At 51.2% G+C, this 14,299-nt stretch overlaps 4 protein-coding genes across 4 annotated transcripts; 2 read left to right on the top strand and 2 right to left on the bottom strand.

Moving 5' to 3' along the window:
- Window positions 1-2,081: 2,081 nt before the first annotated feature.
- On the top strand, window positions 2,082-3,490 carry LTS14_002166 (uncharacterized protein; the record flags this gene model as incomplete). The annotated part of the gene is made up of 3 exons (XM_064834873.1): window positions 2,082-2,931; window positions 2,982-3,165; window positions 3,220-3,490. 3 exons carry the CDS (start codon window positions 2,082-2,084, stop codon window positions 3,488-3,490), a joined length of 1,305 nt encoding a protein of 434 aa, XP_064697744.1.
- Window positions 3,491-6,977: 3,487 nt separating this feature from the next.
- Window positions 6,978-7,382, bottom strand: LTS14_002165 (uncharacterized protein; the record flags this gene model as incomplete). The annotated part of the gene is made up of 1 exon (XM_064834872.1): window positions 6,978-7,382. One exon carries the CDS (start codon window positions 7,380-7,382, stop codon window positions 6,978-6,980), a length of 405 nt encoding a protein of 134 aa, XP_064697743.1.
- A 439-nt stretch (window positions 7,383-7,821) lies between these two features.
- LTS14_002164 (uncharacterized protein) lies at window positions 7,822-8,655 on the top strand (the record flags this gene model as incomplete). The annotated part of the gene is made up of 1 exon (XM_064834871.1): window positions 7,822-8,655. The coding sequence occupies one exon, from the start codon at window positions 7,822-7,824 to the stop codon at window positions 8,653-8,655; it is 834 nt and encodes a 277-aa protein (XP_064697742.1).
- Window positions 8,656-11,783: 3,128 nt separating this feature from the next.
- On the bottom strand, window positions 11,784-13,220 carry LTS14_002163 (uncharacterized protein; the record flags this gene model as incomplete). The annotated part of the gene is made up of 4 exons (XM_064834870.1): window positions 11,784-12,666; window positions 12,731-12,757; window positions 12,812-12,866; window positions 12,914-13,220. The coding sequence occupies 4 exons, from the start codon at window positions 13,218-13,220 to the stop codon at window positions 11,784-11,786; spliced, it is 1,272 nt and encodes a 423-aa protein (XP_064697741.1).
- Between the last annotated feature and the right edge of the window lie 1,079 nt (window positions 13,221-14,299).

Genomic DNA, 14,299 nt, shown 5'->3' with positions numbered 1-14,299 from the left:
CGGAACGATCCCGTAGATCCAAGGTCAGATCGATATACTCCGTTCAGTAGCGGGGAAGAAAGTCGTGAGTGCTGTCGAGTAAGATTATAGTAGCGGTATCTGATGCCTTCGGTGCCTTCTCCCTCGAGTTGAAGCACGTGCGAGATTTGCGCTCCCGGAGCGGCCCGTAGTTTACCCGTATAGGTGTCCAACATCCAAGATCCAGATTTCGAACTTCGAGTTATAAGAGTATTAACGTGCTGCGCATTGTTCATAAAGTCTGGATCCTGCGATCGACCTGCTATCTAATGCAATCCCGTGATTGCGTTGTAATACAATAAAGACGGGGATACTCCACCGCCAAAATGCTCTGTTAGCTTTGCTTTGCACCGAGATCACTATGCCTACACGTATCTTTATAACCCTCGAGATCAATGGGATACTACCCCGTCGACCGTTTGGCCGCATCCGGCACACGATCCACAGGCTGCTCCGGAAACGATATAGCTCACGAGAGTTATCGACTTGCAGCGATGTTCGCATTCTTGGAGTACCTTATGAGGATATCGCGCCGCTCGTCTCTGACCACAAGCCAAGAACTCCTCCACCGCCGTACGACACACTATGCGTATCCGAGAACAGTGCCATAGTTGATGATTGTGTCTACGAAATCATGACCTGCGCCCTGGAGCCAAGAAGTTCCGAGTACCGTACTACCAACAACCAGAAAAGTACACACCAAGTGCCTGGAGGTACGAAAAGAACGCGTCGGTGTAGTAGACACCCCTATTGACTAGACTATTAGTTCACTACGAGTTAGAGTAACATGGGCCGGTATTGACATCCCCGCTTCGAGGGCTCTTAGTCGTGCGGATGTTAATGCGACCCTAGAAGTAAAGATTTACTACTCCTTGTGGGTTCCACATTCCGCATGTAGAGGGAATGGAGTCTTGTCGAACCGTGCTCTGTCGGACTATTTGGACAAGGCTCCACGGACACAAGAAGGTCATCGGTTGAATAGGAGATGGGGAGAGAATATAGGAAGAGCGATCTTTGGACGTCGGCGTTTCTGACCCTCATCTTGCTTACATCCGAATCAATGTGACTTCACTCCACTCTGTGGTTCGACCTGCTCAGCTTTTCCCTCGGGCTATCTTAGCTTGCTCAGCCGCCACTGCTCCACAGCTTGTTCCCACATCCTTAAGACCCCATTCCACCCGTGACCCTGCCCGAAGAAGGTATATCTCTCGTGATAGACTTGACCTATAAGACTGTGCTTCCAGTAGCCGACGCTGTAGCAATCTGAGTCCAAAGTCGCATCTACACCAACAAATGCCCGAGGAGAGATGCAGACTATAGGTTGCTGGACGGGCGAGTCCTTTGGACCAAGACGGAAATCGCGTATCTGGCACTTCCCTTCAGATAGTTAGTCATATTGAGATAAAATGGTTGGGTCTGAACAAACCGCATATCTTGCTACTAGCCATGGCTGAACAGGATTTAGTACTGTAGTTGTACTTGGAGCCTGTATTCGCTGGTCAATCTAGCTTGGAGGGGATGATAGTACCTTACATTCTTCAATAACTAGCATGAGATGGCCATAACATAAGTCCCTCTCCTCGAAGATCGGAAAAGTAAAGCACATGTCGAGCTCCCTCTTTATCAAGCATTGTCGTGATTTGTCGAGGTAGGATCGCCTTATACTTATCGAGACGTCCGAGAAAATTGTCTCCGACCCTCTGCAAGCTACGCAAGCCGCGCAAGCTACTGCACCCAACGATTCGGACCAATCGCGGTCATGCGGAATACAGGATGCGACCCGGAGGCGTTTTGGACGGGTTGCGGAGATGCCGTGCCGCTGGGACCCTGCGTCAGAGGCTTGTGATGAGCTGCAAGCTACGCAAGCGACGCAAGCGATGCAAAGACCACTGGTTCCAACCCTGTCAAGCCAGCCAGCCCGACGATTCATCCACAACAGCCAATCATTTATCACAAAATGCTTGGCGCCGGCAAGGTCCCGGTGATACATAGATCTCACACTCCCACCATCGGCTGCGTGCCACTTCTTACTCTGCTGTCGCACCCCTCGTGCTCCAGCCGGTATGCCACCCTTCAAGGTCATCCACGGCACGCAGCTTGCCGGCTCGCTCAAAGATACCCTGGCAAAAGAGCGGCCCACATCGATCAAATGGGCATGCTCTTGCCGTGGTATGCACGTACCAATTACTATTACTGCATTTCCATTCACAGCGCCAGACTATCCAACCCAAACCTTCCACACCTTTACCCTACTTGTTGATGATGTGACCGCTCTTCCAGGAGTCACCATCCCAGAGATTGAAGGAGTAGCTCGGAAAGCAGCTGCCTTACTATGGCAAGCGTCGACATGGGATTTCGAGAGCACTGCTGTGGCAATCAACTATGGTTGTGGTATAGCTTCATCCTTGCAGGCTACCCTGGGATCAAATGAGCAGCCGACTCTACCATACGGTGGTGATCGTCATCAATCGGCACAACCAGTGAAGAAACCTAGGACACCCGCCACCAAAGCAGTTGCGTGGTCTCTGGAGATACATAAGGCGGAGCACCTTGCTGAGAAGCTCGCGTCAAGCATCCGCTGTGGATACAGATCGTTTACGTGCGCGAATCCGATCCAACGTAGAGACTGGGCCATTGACATCCGCCAAATCAAGCCAGTGTCCGGCAGTGAATCCGCTTTAGGACTCGCAATGCACTTCATGTCGCTCAAAGAGAAGGTTCAAGATCGCGCGTGGGAATGTACCTTGCTTGCTACGCTTGCTGGTCACTTAGTAGGCAAACCGGCCAATTTCAAGGATAGCAGAAGCGACCGGTTTCGACACCGTCTGTGGATGGACGTCGTACTTGGGCTGGTCAACGTTGCCCATCGTGACATCGGCCAGGAAGCATTCAAGCTGTTGGGTGCTTTACGAAGTGAGTCAGCCATATGCTAGGCAATTGTGCATATCGCTAAGATTGAACAGTGTCAAATAGCGGCGCAGGCAGCTTCCATGCTGCATTGTTCAAGTCCGCGAATAAGTCCGTTGCTCGGAGAGTGCCAGCGTTGGCCTGGAAGAAGATTGCGGCACAACTATCGCAGCCCTGGCGTAATATACCCGGATCACTAGCTATGGATCCAGCGAGAATGCTGGCTGGGCCGCACCTGAGGTAAGATGTCGTTGCATTGTGTAGACGCGGCCAGGAGCTAAAGCTGTCGTGTAGCTACGAGGACGTGCGGACGACTCTGAGCCTACCACTATTCGCAGCACACGAAAATGCAAGCTCACCACCACCACCGCTACCACTGTTGTCAACATTTGAGTATGGCGCGGAGCCTGCAAGCTACCAGAACTTCCTGCTTCTGGATGGTTCGGTGAAACCAGATGACGAAAACCAATTGTGGACGATGGAGACAATACCCTTGGGATGGGAGAATGTCGACTGGCCCGAAAATATAGCGGACAGCCTACCGGTATATAACAATTTGCATTAAACCGCCCTCCCGACCCGCTTTGCGTCCAGCGTTCTCTTGGGTCCATATAACAGCATCGCCAACTTGCAGGACGGGTACTTCGCTTTTGGCTTCATCTGTGTATAGCGCAAACATCCCCGTATCTTCCTCCAAGATAGTCAAGGCCGTCACAAAGTACACATCGCCTTGGCGACCGATTATTCGTGACGTTTGCTGATCAAGGCTTGAAAATTTGCAAACATTGATGGATACGGGCTTCGCGCCTGGTTTGATAGCGGCGACGCTGCCTGAGTGGGCCTAGGAGAAATCAGTAAAGGCGTCGCAATCGTCGCAAACGGAGCATACTTCATGTATATGTCTCCCAATTGCTACACACGCGGGGGTAGTGCTGTACTCGATGTAGCCCTTTGACTCTGACCTGCCTGGTGTCTGCATTATTTCGAGACGTGCTGCTTCGCATAGCTCCTTTGGAGCTGCATTGCGAAGGATGTGCCACGTCTGAGATGTTGCCGTCATTGTACTTGAGATCTTCGTGCGCAAAAGAGGAAGTTGAAGTAGATGCCTTGGCTGCCAAGCACTCGGGCTGGCCCCCGCCTATCCCTTCGTACGTGAGCTGGCTCTCCCCAGCATCTTTTGATTGGGCCCGAGCTCTCGTCACGCTACTGCCCTATTCGGCAAGGTTAAGCAGTTCTGCTGATTGCAAACTCCGCGCTGTCTACCTTGGTTAGTCGGACAGCTCCGCGCTTCCGCTCTTGGCAGATGTGGGGGAGCTGGCTCACGTACGAAGGCACGGAAGGGTCCGTGACCTCATGCTACTGCCATTGTCTGGACGTGAACAAAATGCATTGTTGTTAGGCTACATTTCGCCTGGGTAGTGGGGATCACATCGTATGGAGCGAGACTAAGCGTTCATTATGCTGCCACGGCGTCTTATCATCGGGAACATGAGCAATCTCTCCTCCACCAAGACCGCGGCAATTGCCTTCTCATTCTGGTACGGGAGAGCATCTACAAGGTATATCAGAAGCACAGGTATTGCTCTCTGTCCTCGTGGTACATGATCAGCTAGCATGTGGGAGTCTAAAGAGGAGGTGTGGAACAGGACGTGGAGCAGGACGTGGAACAGGGCGTGGAACAGGACGTGGAACAGGGCGTGGAACAGGACGTGGAACAGGGCGTGCAACAGGACGTGGAACAGGTCGTAGATCAGGTCGTGGCGCAGGTCGCGAACAGCACGTGGAACAGGGCTTGGAATAGGTCGTGGAGCAGGTCGTGAACAGGAGTGGTACGCTTACGGGGTATAATAGGGAAGAAGTGTGGGCAGAAAGTGGAACAGGACGGGATCAGGTTTGAACCGGTGGGGAGTGTACCCAGGACGTTAGAAACCGCGACACGTGAGTATCGCCAATACCTCGACTTTCACCTAAGTATTGCGCGAAAGCGGGAGATTGTCCATGAACGCACGGCTCGCGCAGAGCAGACACATATATGCCTCGCCGTTTGGTCGCCTTCTTGTCACAACCTATCAATCGCTTGGTTGCCTTCTTTCTACATTCCTTGAATCGCCGCTTGGTTGCCTTTCTCGTTCAGCGCATCGATCTCCAGAGACGCCACCATGTGCCGAGCCGGCCTTGTGACAACACGTTCCGTCTTCGAAGGCTTCATTGCCTTGCAGATGCTTGCGATACTGAATGTTGTGGTACGGATTCTCACACGATGGGCCATGCGCGAGAGCCGTTGCAGACCACGCCTGGCCTCTTGTACGGACTGCATCCTGATCACGACACATGTATATGCACCACTGATTGTGCCCATTTCTTGGACCAAGACTGATACTGCGCTAGCTACTGAACACCTTTCTGTGGACAGTCCCACTCGCAGTACAATGCAAGCTTGCACATTCGCCAAAGGTCAGTGTATCCTGCTTCTGCGCCGGGCCTGGCGTTGTGGAATAATCGCTGACTCTTCTGTCTAGGCACTTTGTTTAATGATACTGACATGGCTTGCTGTGACTACCGTGCCACAAACCTGCCACTTGCTACAGAACACCGAGTTCCTTGTTGCTCGGGAAGCTCTCCCGAGATTCAAAATCTACGGTACATGTTCAATACTTGCTATCTGCTTTGTATACTCAGCACTTGCATGCGTGGCGACAATCTTGTGGCCGGACAGTGTCCTTGCTGTAGGTCGCCTTCATCACTGTGTCCAGACACTAGCTAACACTTGTCGTCACAGGCACCCATCAACCTACCTATCGTGCAGATCGGTGCAGAGACCGTACTGATGGCTGCAAGTATACTTCTCGCGCATAATATCATCGCGAATGCACCACACTCAACCCGATCTCCATGGGTCAAGATACGACTCTATTGCTTCGCCGCCTCACGACCCATATTGTTGGTCTGCCTTTCGCAAAAGAGATGGCTTTGCTTGCTGACTCCTGCTGCAGCATGATTCCCTGCTGGACCATATACGCCTCCTTCCACCACAACTCCAGAACCAGACTTGTAATATATTACCTCCTGCCACTCGTCAGCTTGATATCGACGACTACACCGGTGTGGGCATTACTGATTCCTCGGCTCCCTTTATGGTCAAGGATAAGGTTTCTCTTGTCTGGGGAGGAGGAGAGGAGATCTGTGTCATACGCGACTGATTCAAACATCGCATTGCACGCCCAGTCTGGGAATGGCAGGATCAGGCGCAATTCAGATTCTGGGAGTGAACATCCCAATCTCGAGTCGCGCTCGTTGGAGGACGGTCGTTCCATCACGCAACACAAGTCAGGCGAAGGGGGCTGAGCGATAGGCAGCCTTGTATAAATACTGTACAGGCGAGGTATTATTGCGGTCGATCATGTCACTTTATCATCCTTCGTATCGAGAAGCACTGGCTGTAGCGAATGTCAAGTCCTTTTAGAACGCGAGCTGAGTGTTAGTGTAGTAAATGTACAGACTACTCAGTCCATCGAAGTTTGGACTGATTCACCGAAGTGCTTCAGAAGCACCTCAACCTCCATGTGCCCATTGTTCCTTGCCCTCTGTACAGCCAGTCTACCGAGTGAGTCGAACACGTCTGTACGACTTCCTCTATCCAACAAAAGCCGAACGGCACTCAAATCACCAATCGCTGCAGCATCGTGTAGTGGTGTACCTAAGCCGAACCTTCTACGCTGTTGATAAGAGCTCTGGTGGTTGTAGTACATGGTCGCGTTGATTGGAGAGCCTCTGTCAATAAGGCGATTCATAAGCTCCAAGCGATCAGTGCCGTGCCGCCAGATAGCATAATGCAGCAATTGGCCAGACGCTATATTTCCTCCAGATGCGAAGAGCCGTTCAACGACTTCAGATGATCCGTATTGAACAGCAGCCGATAGAGGCGTGATATCGAGAGAGCAGGGTGCATTTGGATCGGCTCCGTTATTTAAGTACCACTCTACGGTAGGCGCGTCTCGCACGGCAAAGCTGGAAGCTTATTAGCAAGTGTCCAAGACTAGATGTACGGAGCTTTACCATAGAGGTGGTGGAACATTCCAGCTCAACGGTTCATTGATATCCCAGCCGTATTGGTGCAATACGTCCAGTGCTCGACAGTCCCCTGCCTTGGTCGCGATCTTTGCGTGGCTCGAGTGAGGCACCGTGCCTGCGGCGAGCAGGTATTCAACCATCGGGATACGCCCACGATCTATAGCAAAGTTGAGGGCGCTTCCTGCCAGAGCTGGGAAGTCTGGCAGATCTCTTGCCGTAAGCAAGAAGTCAGCTAGATATTTGATTCGGCCAATGTCTCCTAGAGCTGCAGCAGACTCGAGCTCCGTCGTGAGCGAAGTAATGCGGTCGACACTGGCATGCGCTTCCATACCCACGACCATGATGCGGTCATCGATGGCGTGGAAATCAAACCCAGTGGAATCCATGCGTGCAACCTTGCAACTCGATCGGCTGTCACGAGGGCGGTCTTCTTCGTTCTAGATTGGTACGAATACGATTGCAGCTAGTGTCGGCTTCTCCTATACGTGCTGGAATTGTAACAAAGGTTAGTGTATGTTGGCACGACGAAAATGCTGAGGTGTGGAGACTGCTTTACTGTGAAGGCGCGGTATGTATCACCAAAACGTGCCACTTCTCACCATAACGTGCCATATATCGCGGCCTGTGCACTACAACTCTCCTTGTCCGTTTCTCGCCAGGATAAAGCGAATGGAATTGGGGCCACTACATGTATTGTACAAGATCGAGAATTGTTCTGTAGCACGAGAGAAGCCCACGGAGCAATAACTACTGCAAAGGTTCGTCTACGTTTTTCCAAACGCCTCGACCAATGATGCAATGAGCTGGCATTGACAGCAACTACAGATGTCTTCGAGTCAAACCCGGTTCGAAGCGATTCAGAATAGGTCTGACACCATTGTGGTACCCATGAATCAGGCTGGCCATTGTACCTGGGATCGAAGACGCTACCTAGCGACGCAACAGCTTAATGGCTGTACTGCCCTCGCTCTAGTATCATCCGAAGCTGGTATACTGGTCCACATTGCACCGATCAATCCGAATCTGCATGGGAAAGATGCTCCAGGAAATGCAGAGCTCGATAACGCCCGTGGCTTGTTGCAGCAAGTCATAACGGTGTACAATACGTACACAAGAATGGGCGTGTTTCCAGACCCAAGCGCTATCACTGTACTGGCCATACACGAAGGTCGAGTGGCTGTGCCCGTGCATATAAAGCTCATCCAAGGCATCCTGACCCACCTAAGCATACCAAGCACGGTCCATCAATATGGCACGAAGCAGGGAGGCGAAGCTCGATCAGAGAGTGATAACTCGGTGGTCGTCGAAGGCGAAAAGGGAAGGCCACCCAAGTTATACATCAATGGTAACGAGCTCAAGATACCTGCTCGATCAGCCACCGCATTAGCACCTGATACAGTACCGGCCGTCGGCAGAGCAGTGCAAGTACGCTCGGTTCCCGTGGCAGATAGCCCTGCCACGCAGAGTATGCAGGATTCGCGGCAGACTCAGCAACACATTGCTGCATTGATGAGGCTCTACTCCCAAGTGGGTTATAGTGAGCAACATGCACGTGGACTCGTCGAGACTCGGGCGCAGCAAGCGGCCAATACGCATCAATTGTCTCGAGCAGAGGCAATAAAGCAATTGTACGAATATTCGCTGGCGCAAAGCAGGTAGCTGATCTTAACACAATCGGGAGGGAAGTTGCGACGCGCGGGCTGTTTCGCAAATTTGTTTTCGGTTGGAGAGCCCACGGTGGCCTGTGCTACCAGAAGGGCTGATGATCTGCAAATAGCGAAAGCCACTAGTTCTGAGGTGGAGTCATTCGTTTAGATTTCCAGTCTACCACGACTCATGAGTTTCCAGATCGCTACGGAGCCTGCCACTCAACAGCCCACGGTGTTGGTACCTACTGCGAGATCGGTCAGTATCTGAGGCCGATCGTACGGTTATGCGTGACACAAGGGCTGCAAGTTCAAAGCACTATGCAGCCACAAAATGTCGTGCCCTCCATAGATGCTCCTGGTGAAACCGACAGCATCAAGACTGCAACGAGCGCTGGAACGATCAAAGCGATGCTAAGCCTTCGCGAGACTTCTGATGAAGATGGATATGACTGGCGACAATTCAGGGCATGTATGGTCGCCCATATTCGCAGGCTTAGCAAGCTAATTAGATATGGATGAATTAGAAACGAAGCAAGGCAATCTATACGGAGTACGCCGCCGAGCTTTCTCAGACTGCATGGCAAGATTGCCTGCCGAAAAAAAGAGATGCTATGGTCCGATTGCTGGAGCAAGAGTGGTGCGAAACCTGGCCCGTACGAAACAAGAGAGACATCTGCATTTGGGCCCTTCGCAAGGATCACGAGCAACGGAAACGAAGCACGAAGGAGGGTATGTTCATTGAGCCATATCTCACCGGCAGATGGGCTTACATGTCCCAGATCTCCACAGTCCCGAGCCCGAGCATAATACAACAACTACATTGGATAGTGCTTCTACAAGCCAAAACAGCGAAATGTCGAAGTTCTTTGATCCGATACGGCATGGGTAAGAGGAGATGTGGGTACGAGGAAGATTGCATGGGCTTCCTGCTATAGGCTCGATATCAACTGCTTTCTGCTTCTACTTACGAGTCTTAACTATATACCATGCCCTAGCTGCCCAAGCGTGCCCATTCGCTGACCATGATCTGTTAAAGGCACCAAAGCAGGACGATGATTTGTACAGCTTCATATAGATGGATGGCGCCGAGCACAGCACCGTCATTAGCTATTGCTGCAGTCTGGCTGGGCACGAGACTGTAGTTGGTCGCTGTGGGCCCGCTTCTCGTTGATGTTATCGTTGAATTCCCAGCGAAAGACAAGGATGCACTGGCCACTTGTGCGGTTGCGACGGACGGGAACCCAGTAACGCTCTTGCTTAGGCATTCTCCAGCTGTAGATGAAGCTGATCCAATCGTGTGTCCAATCGGCAGCAAGGTCAGGATTTGATGGTCTTTACAATCTTTCTGGTAGTCATAATCCGTGAACGTGAAGTAGTTTACAGCTGTGGTATTGATATGTGCAGTAAATGAAACATTGTCCATCATCATGTGAATCAGACTTTGGCTTGTTTGGTTGGCGTAAATCGAGAGTGGTGGATCACAAGGGTGGCCAGCCAGCCACTGTGTTAATAACAATCCTGGCAAATCACTTGTGAAGTGGATAGTTGATGCTGAAGCAAACGTGAAAATTTGCGGGTTCCAGGAGTAATTGGAGACTGCTGCGTTAATGCTTAGCTGCTCCGCGAGCTGCTTGTACGATGCTGCTGTATCATTCCATGAAGTAGTCCTAGTATGTTAAGCAGACTCACACACACATGGGTTCACGCTTCTTACCTAAGTGTGAAAGCAAATGGCAGCCAGTGCCAAAGAACATGAAGGACAGTAAGGGAGGGACGCATTATGGGCGATCTATGCAGAGTCCAAGCAATCTCGCGGACGTGAGCCTCTTTATTTGTTGCATTACTGGCGAGATAATAGTCAGCTGCGTGGACTTTCGGCCCTTGCTTCATAAGTCTGCGAACCAGGATCTATGATAAAATGTAACCGGAATCCATACCTGAGGAATTAATCAAGTGAATTCGGGACCTTGCTGTCAGCGGGCCGATTCCGTTCCGCCGGATGGCGCAATTCTGGAAAGTCGAAGCCCAGGAAGCTGGATCTCAGCGCTCTTTCACGATTCGATTAGGGCTCATGAGGTGCCTACTGCGGAAAAGGTGAATATTGTGTCGCGTCCCTGCCGTACTGAGCTGAGTAGCTGTATCCTCCTGTTTTGTTGATTTCCAAATGTCTTTTTCGCAGTTTCCCACACATCCCATCGTCGGACAAGGTGAGGCCAAGGAACGGCTTCCCCCCGGCACACCATTGCACCCGCACCTTCACCCAATACGCCCGAGCTACAGCTTTAGAGAAAGCGAAGAAGACGGCCACCGCTCTTTATCTGCCTATCGTAAACGACTGTACGAGGTCTTGAACGAGGAGCGATGGAAGCATGGGAGAACTCTGAACGCGCTTCAAGGGGAGGTACGGCATCGAGAAAGGCTAGAGCAAGAGCTGTGTCAAGCACACACGCGATGCCACAAGTTGGCCACAGAGGTAGAAGCACGTTCGGGACAATTGACCAGATGTGACGCTTATAGGCAAGCTCTTGCAAAAGAACTTCATAGTGCACAGCAGGAATATGCCTCTTACCGTAGCTCTGTGGATGTAGCGCAGGTACGAAGGCCAGAAACATATCAGAGACGATTTGCTAACATCTGAGAAGCTGGTCGGGAACAACCGTTGTCTACCGCTCGATATGATGGCGGCGAAAGACCGTCAAATCAGGGTTCTAAAGCGCAAGGTAGAGCGCCAAGTCATTGATCATGAGGGTGTATCGTCCGATTCGACTAAGCTAGAAGCTTCAGACAGGGCGATTCACGACATGTTTTGCTTAGACCCAGAGCCAGACGCTCGAGTTGACCTTTCAGAACGCTGGCAGGTTGGGGTAGAACAGGGCGTCGGGGCAGAGGATCTAATTAGGCAGATCAGCGAAGAGTTAGCTAATGAGTATGTATGTTAATAGAGGTCTGCTGAGGTCCAAGGTTGTCGTCAGTACCTATATTCTTAGCTCAAAGTCCTTGCTGGTGGCCTACTTATTGTTATCATAATTTTTCGATTACCTGATCGAAACTCAACGTCGTTCGAAAGCTTATAGAGACGATGAACTAGAGGCAGGTTCGATGGAATGTTCTACAATATGCTGCGTACCTAATCTGACTTCAAGCAATACCATAGTGTTTTCGCTTCTGAGGAAGTCGAGGGAGCGCCTTGTCTATACCTCTGTGGTCTAGACAGCCGAAGTCTGCTGTCAAGCCTTGCATCTCTACCAACTGCTTCGCCGTCTTAGGCATACCGCTAATGGCAGTAGGAGAATCCGTTATCCCTCTCAAGGTAATGCCGATGTTCTCATCCAAGGAGCCAATGGTGAAACGCACACGACGTCTGAATGAGGGGAGATTCTTCGAAGTACGATCCACGCATGCGATAGGCTGCCCAAGGATAATGAAGAACGAGGACGTCTTGGTCAACTGAGTGAAAAGCCAACGCCTGCCGTTTGGTGGTAGAGCTAACCTGCAATAGATATGTCCATCGCAGACGTACCCAGTTTCACATTGCTCTGGCACATCTTCCAGCTCGAAATAAAAAAGGGATGATATCATAGCGTCCAGTGCTGCCTGCAAATTGTTGTCGCGCTCCAGAAACGCTAGTGCCTGTCGCTTGAGGTTGTGCATACTGGCGATATCGTCAATTGCAGGCTCAGAGCCTTCGACCGCGATGTTGATGCGATGGTACCTCTGCTTAGCGTAATCAGGAAGACTGTTATGAAACTCTTTCCACATCTTTTCGCCATCGAGGCTCTTCATGAAGGTCTTGAAGAGTCGCGCAATGAACCGATCCCTTACAGGTGATTGTGTTCCTACACAAGCTCTGGACAAGAGTGACTCAGAATAGCCAGTGCCAATGGACAGCGCGAAGTCTGGAGTACTTCGATCGGGCCACAGATGTCGGAGCTCCCACAGCGCTAGATTGAGGGGGTTGTTATGCTGCAGACCACCATCTTGGAAAGTGCCCACGTTCTCGATTGCCTTGGGTCGGAAAAACCTAGAGAACGGCTCAATCAACTGCGCCTGCAGACAATAGTCCGTTGAAGTAGAGTTCGACTTACCATGGGGCTGCGCTCGTACAACTTGCCCTGTTAGATGTTGTTAATAGTTATAACATACACAATAGGGGGCTGAACACTTACGCTTGTGCTACAGAAACATCATGAACCGATTCACGAGTTCTTACTACGTCGTACCCTATGACTGTAAGCGACAGGGCGACCATGAGGTCAGTCGATACATACCGCTGTCACACGACCGCAGATTGCCGTTATAATTTGAGAACAGACATGTTTTGGACTCCTTGGCCGTTGTTGTCGTGACAGCAACCTTAAGATCCGAGCTCAAGGGATTGAACATGCGGATATCCTTACCAAGCTCAGATCGAAAAGCTGCCTCGATTGGAGAAGAGCTGTACTGTCCGTCTCGGAGATAGGACAAGGCGAGGTTTTGTAGGCGGGCAAAGCTGAAGCCCGAGCTTGCATGGCGATCAAAGGTCTTCGTAGCGATGTTTTCGAATCTTTGTATGCAGAGAGACGTATCCCACCCCATTATGAACAGACCCAGAGTAACTAAGCCACCTGCTATCTTGTTAATAATCACTGCTGTAGTGGGACTGGGATAGGGTACTAAGCTGATAAACCTTACCAGCGGATGTGCCGCATACAAGATCGAACGACTCATGTATGGCGATGCCCAAAGGAGCCAGACCTTGCTCCAGCCACTGAAGTAGTACGAGTGGGATAACGCCTCGTACACCACCCCCATCGAGGGCCAGAACACGAATTCCCGCAGTTGGTGGAATAAGCTGCATATCTGGTCCAGTGTTTTGCCGGCTGCACAACGGGCATCTTTCAATAGCATAACAATGTCGCTGGGTTATGCTGCTTGTGCCAACACTTCGTACGCAGGTGTTGCAAATGCTATGTCCGCAAGACAGTACCTTCTCCGGCGACTGTAATAGACAGCAAAGACAAGTCTTATGCGATGTTATCTTTTCCAAGTACGGGCGTAAGTGTATCAGCTGTCGCAGATGGACTCCACGGCTTGCGTCGGGTGGATCGGGAAGGTCTCCAGCAAGTGACACTAGCTGCTCACCCAGATTGCGCATAAATGCCTCCCGAGTTGTTTCTTGTGTTATTCTCTCCATCAAAGCAGCTCGAATTGGACGTCTGTAAAGAGCCTCGAAAAGCATCAGGATTGGGAAGCCTAGCAATAGTAAGCATGGTGCTCTTGATGCGTATGTCTTCGATACGTACGGTGTGACTTTGGCGGGTATGAAGCGAAGACAATTGTCGATACCAGCAACGGACACGCAAGATGCCAAAGCCAGGTCTCAGATGGCATGAGGGCGAGCAGTTCGCGGAACTGGAAGTCGAACTCTGTCACACTAAAACCTAGAGGGCGGGAAGCATCAACGAAGGAGAATATAGTATAAGGATCACGACAGAAGTGGTCCAGCAATTGCCCCGAGAAGTGGGCGAAGTGATCGCGTCGGAACAGGAGACCGCCCTTGCTACGTCCGTCTTGCCAGCTTCGTTGAGTGCTTATCAAGCGGCGCTGGAGCTGTCGCGCTCTGAATTGCGAGGGGCGCGAAGTGCATATTCCAACAACTATAAGCTCCTTGTAAT

This window comes from Recurvomyces mirabilis, assembly GCF_035927965.1.
Source record: "Recurvomyces mirabilis strain CCFEE 5264 chromosome Unknown scaffold_4, whole genome shotgun sequence".
NCBI classification, from domain to species: domain Eukaryota; kingdom Fungi; phylum Ascomycota; class Dothideomycetes; order Mycosphaerellales; family Teratosphaeriaceae; genus Recurvomyces; species Recurvomyces mirabilis.
This window is presented reverse-complemented; position numbering and strand designations above follow the sequence as displayed.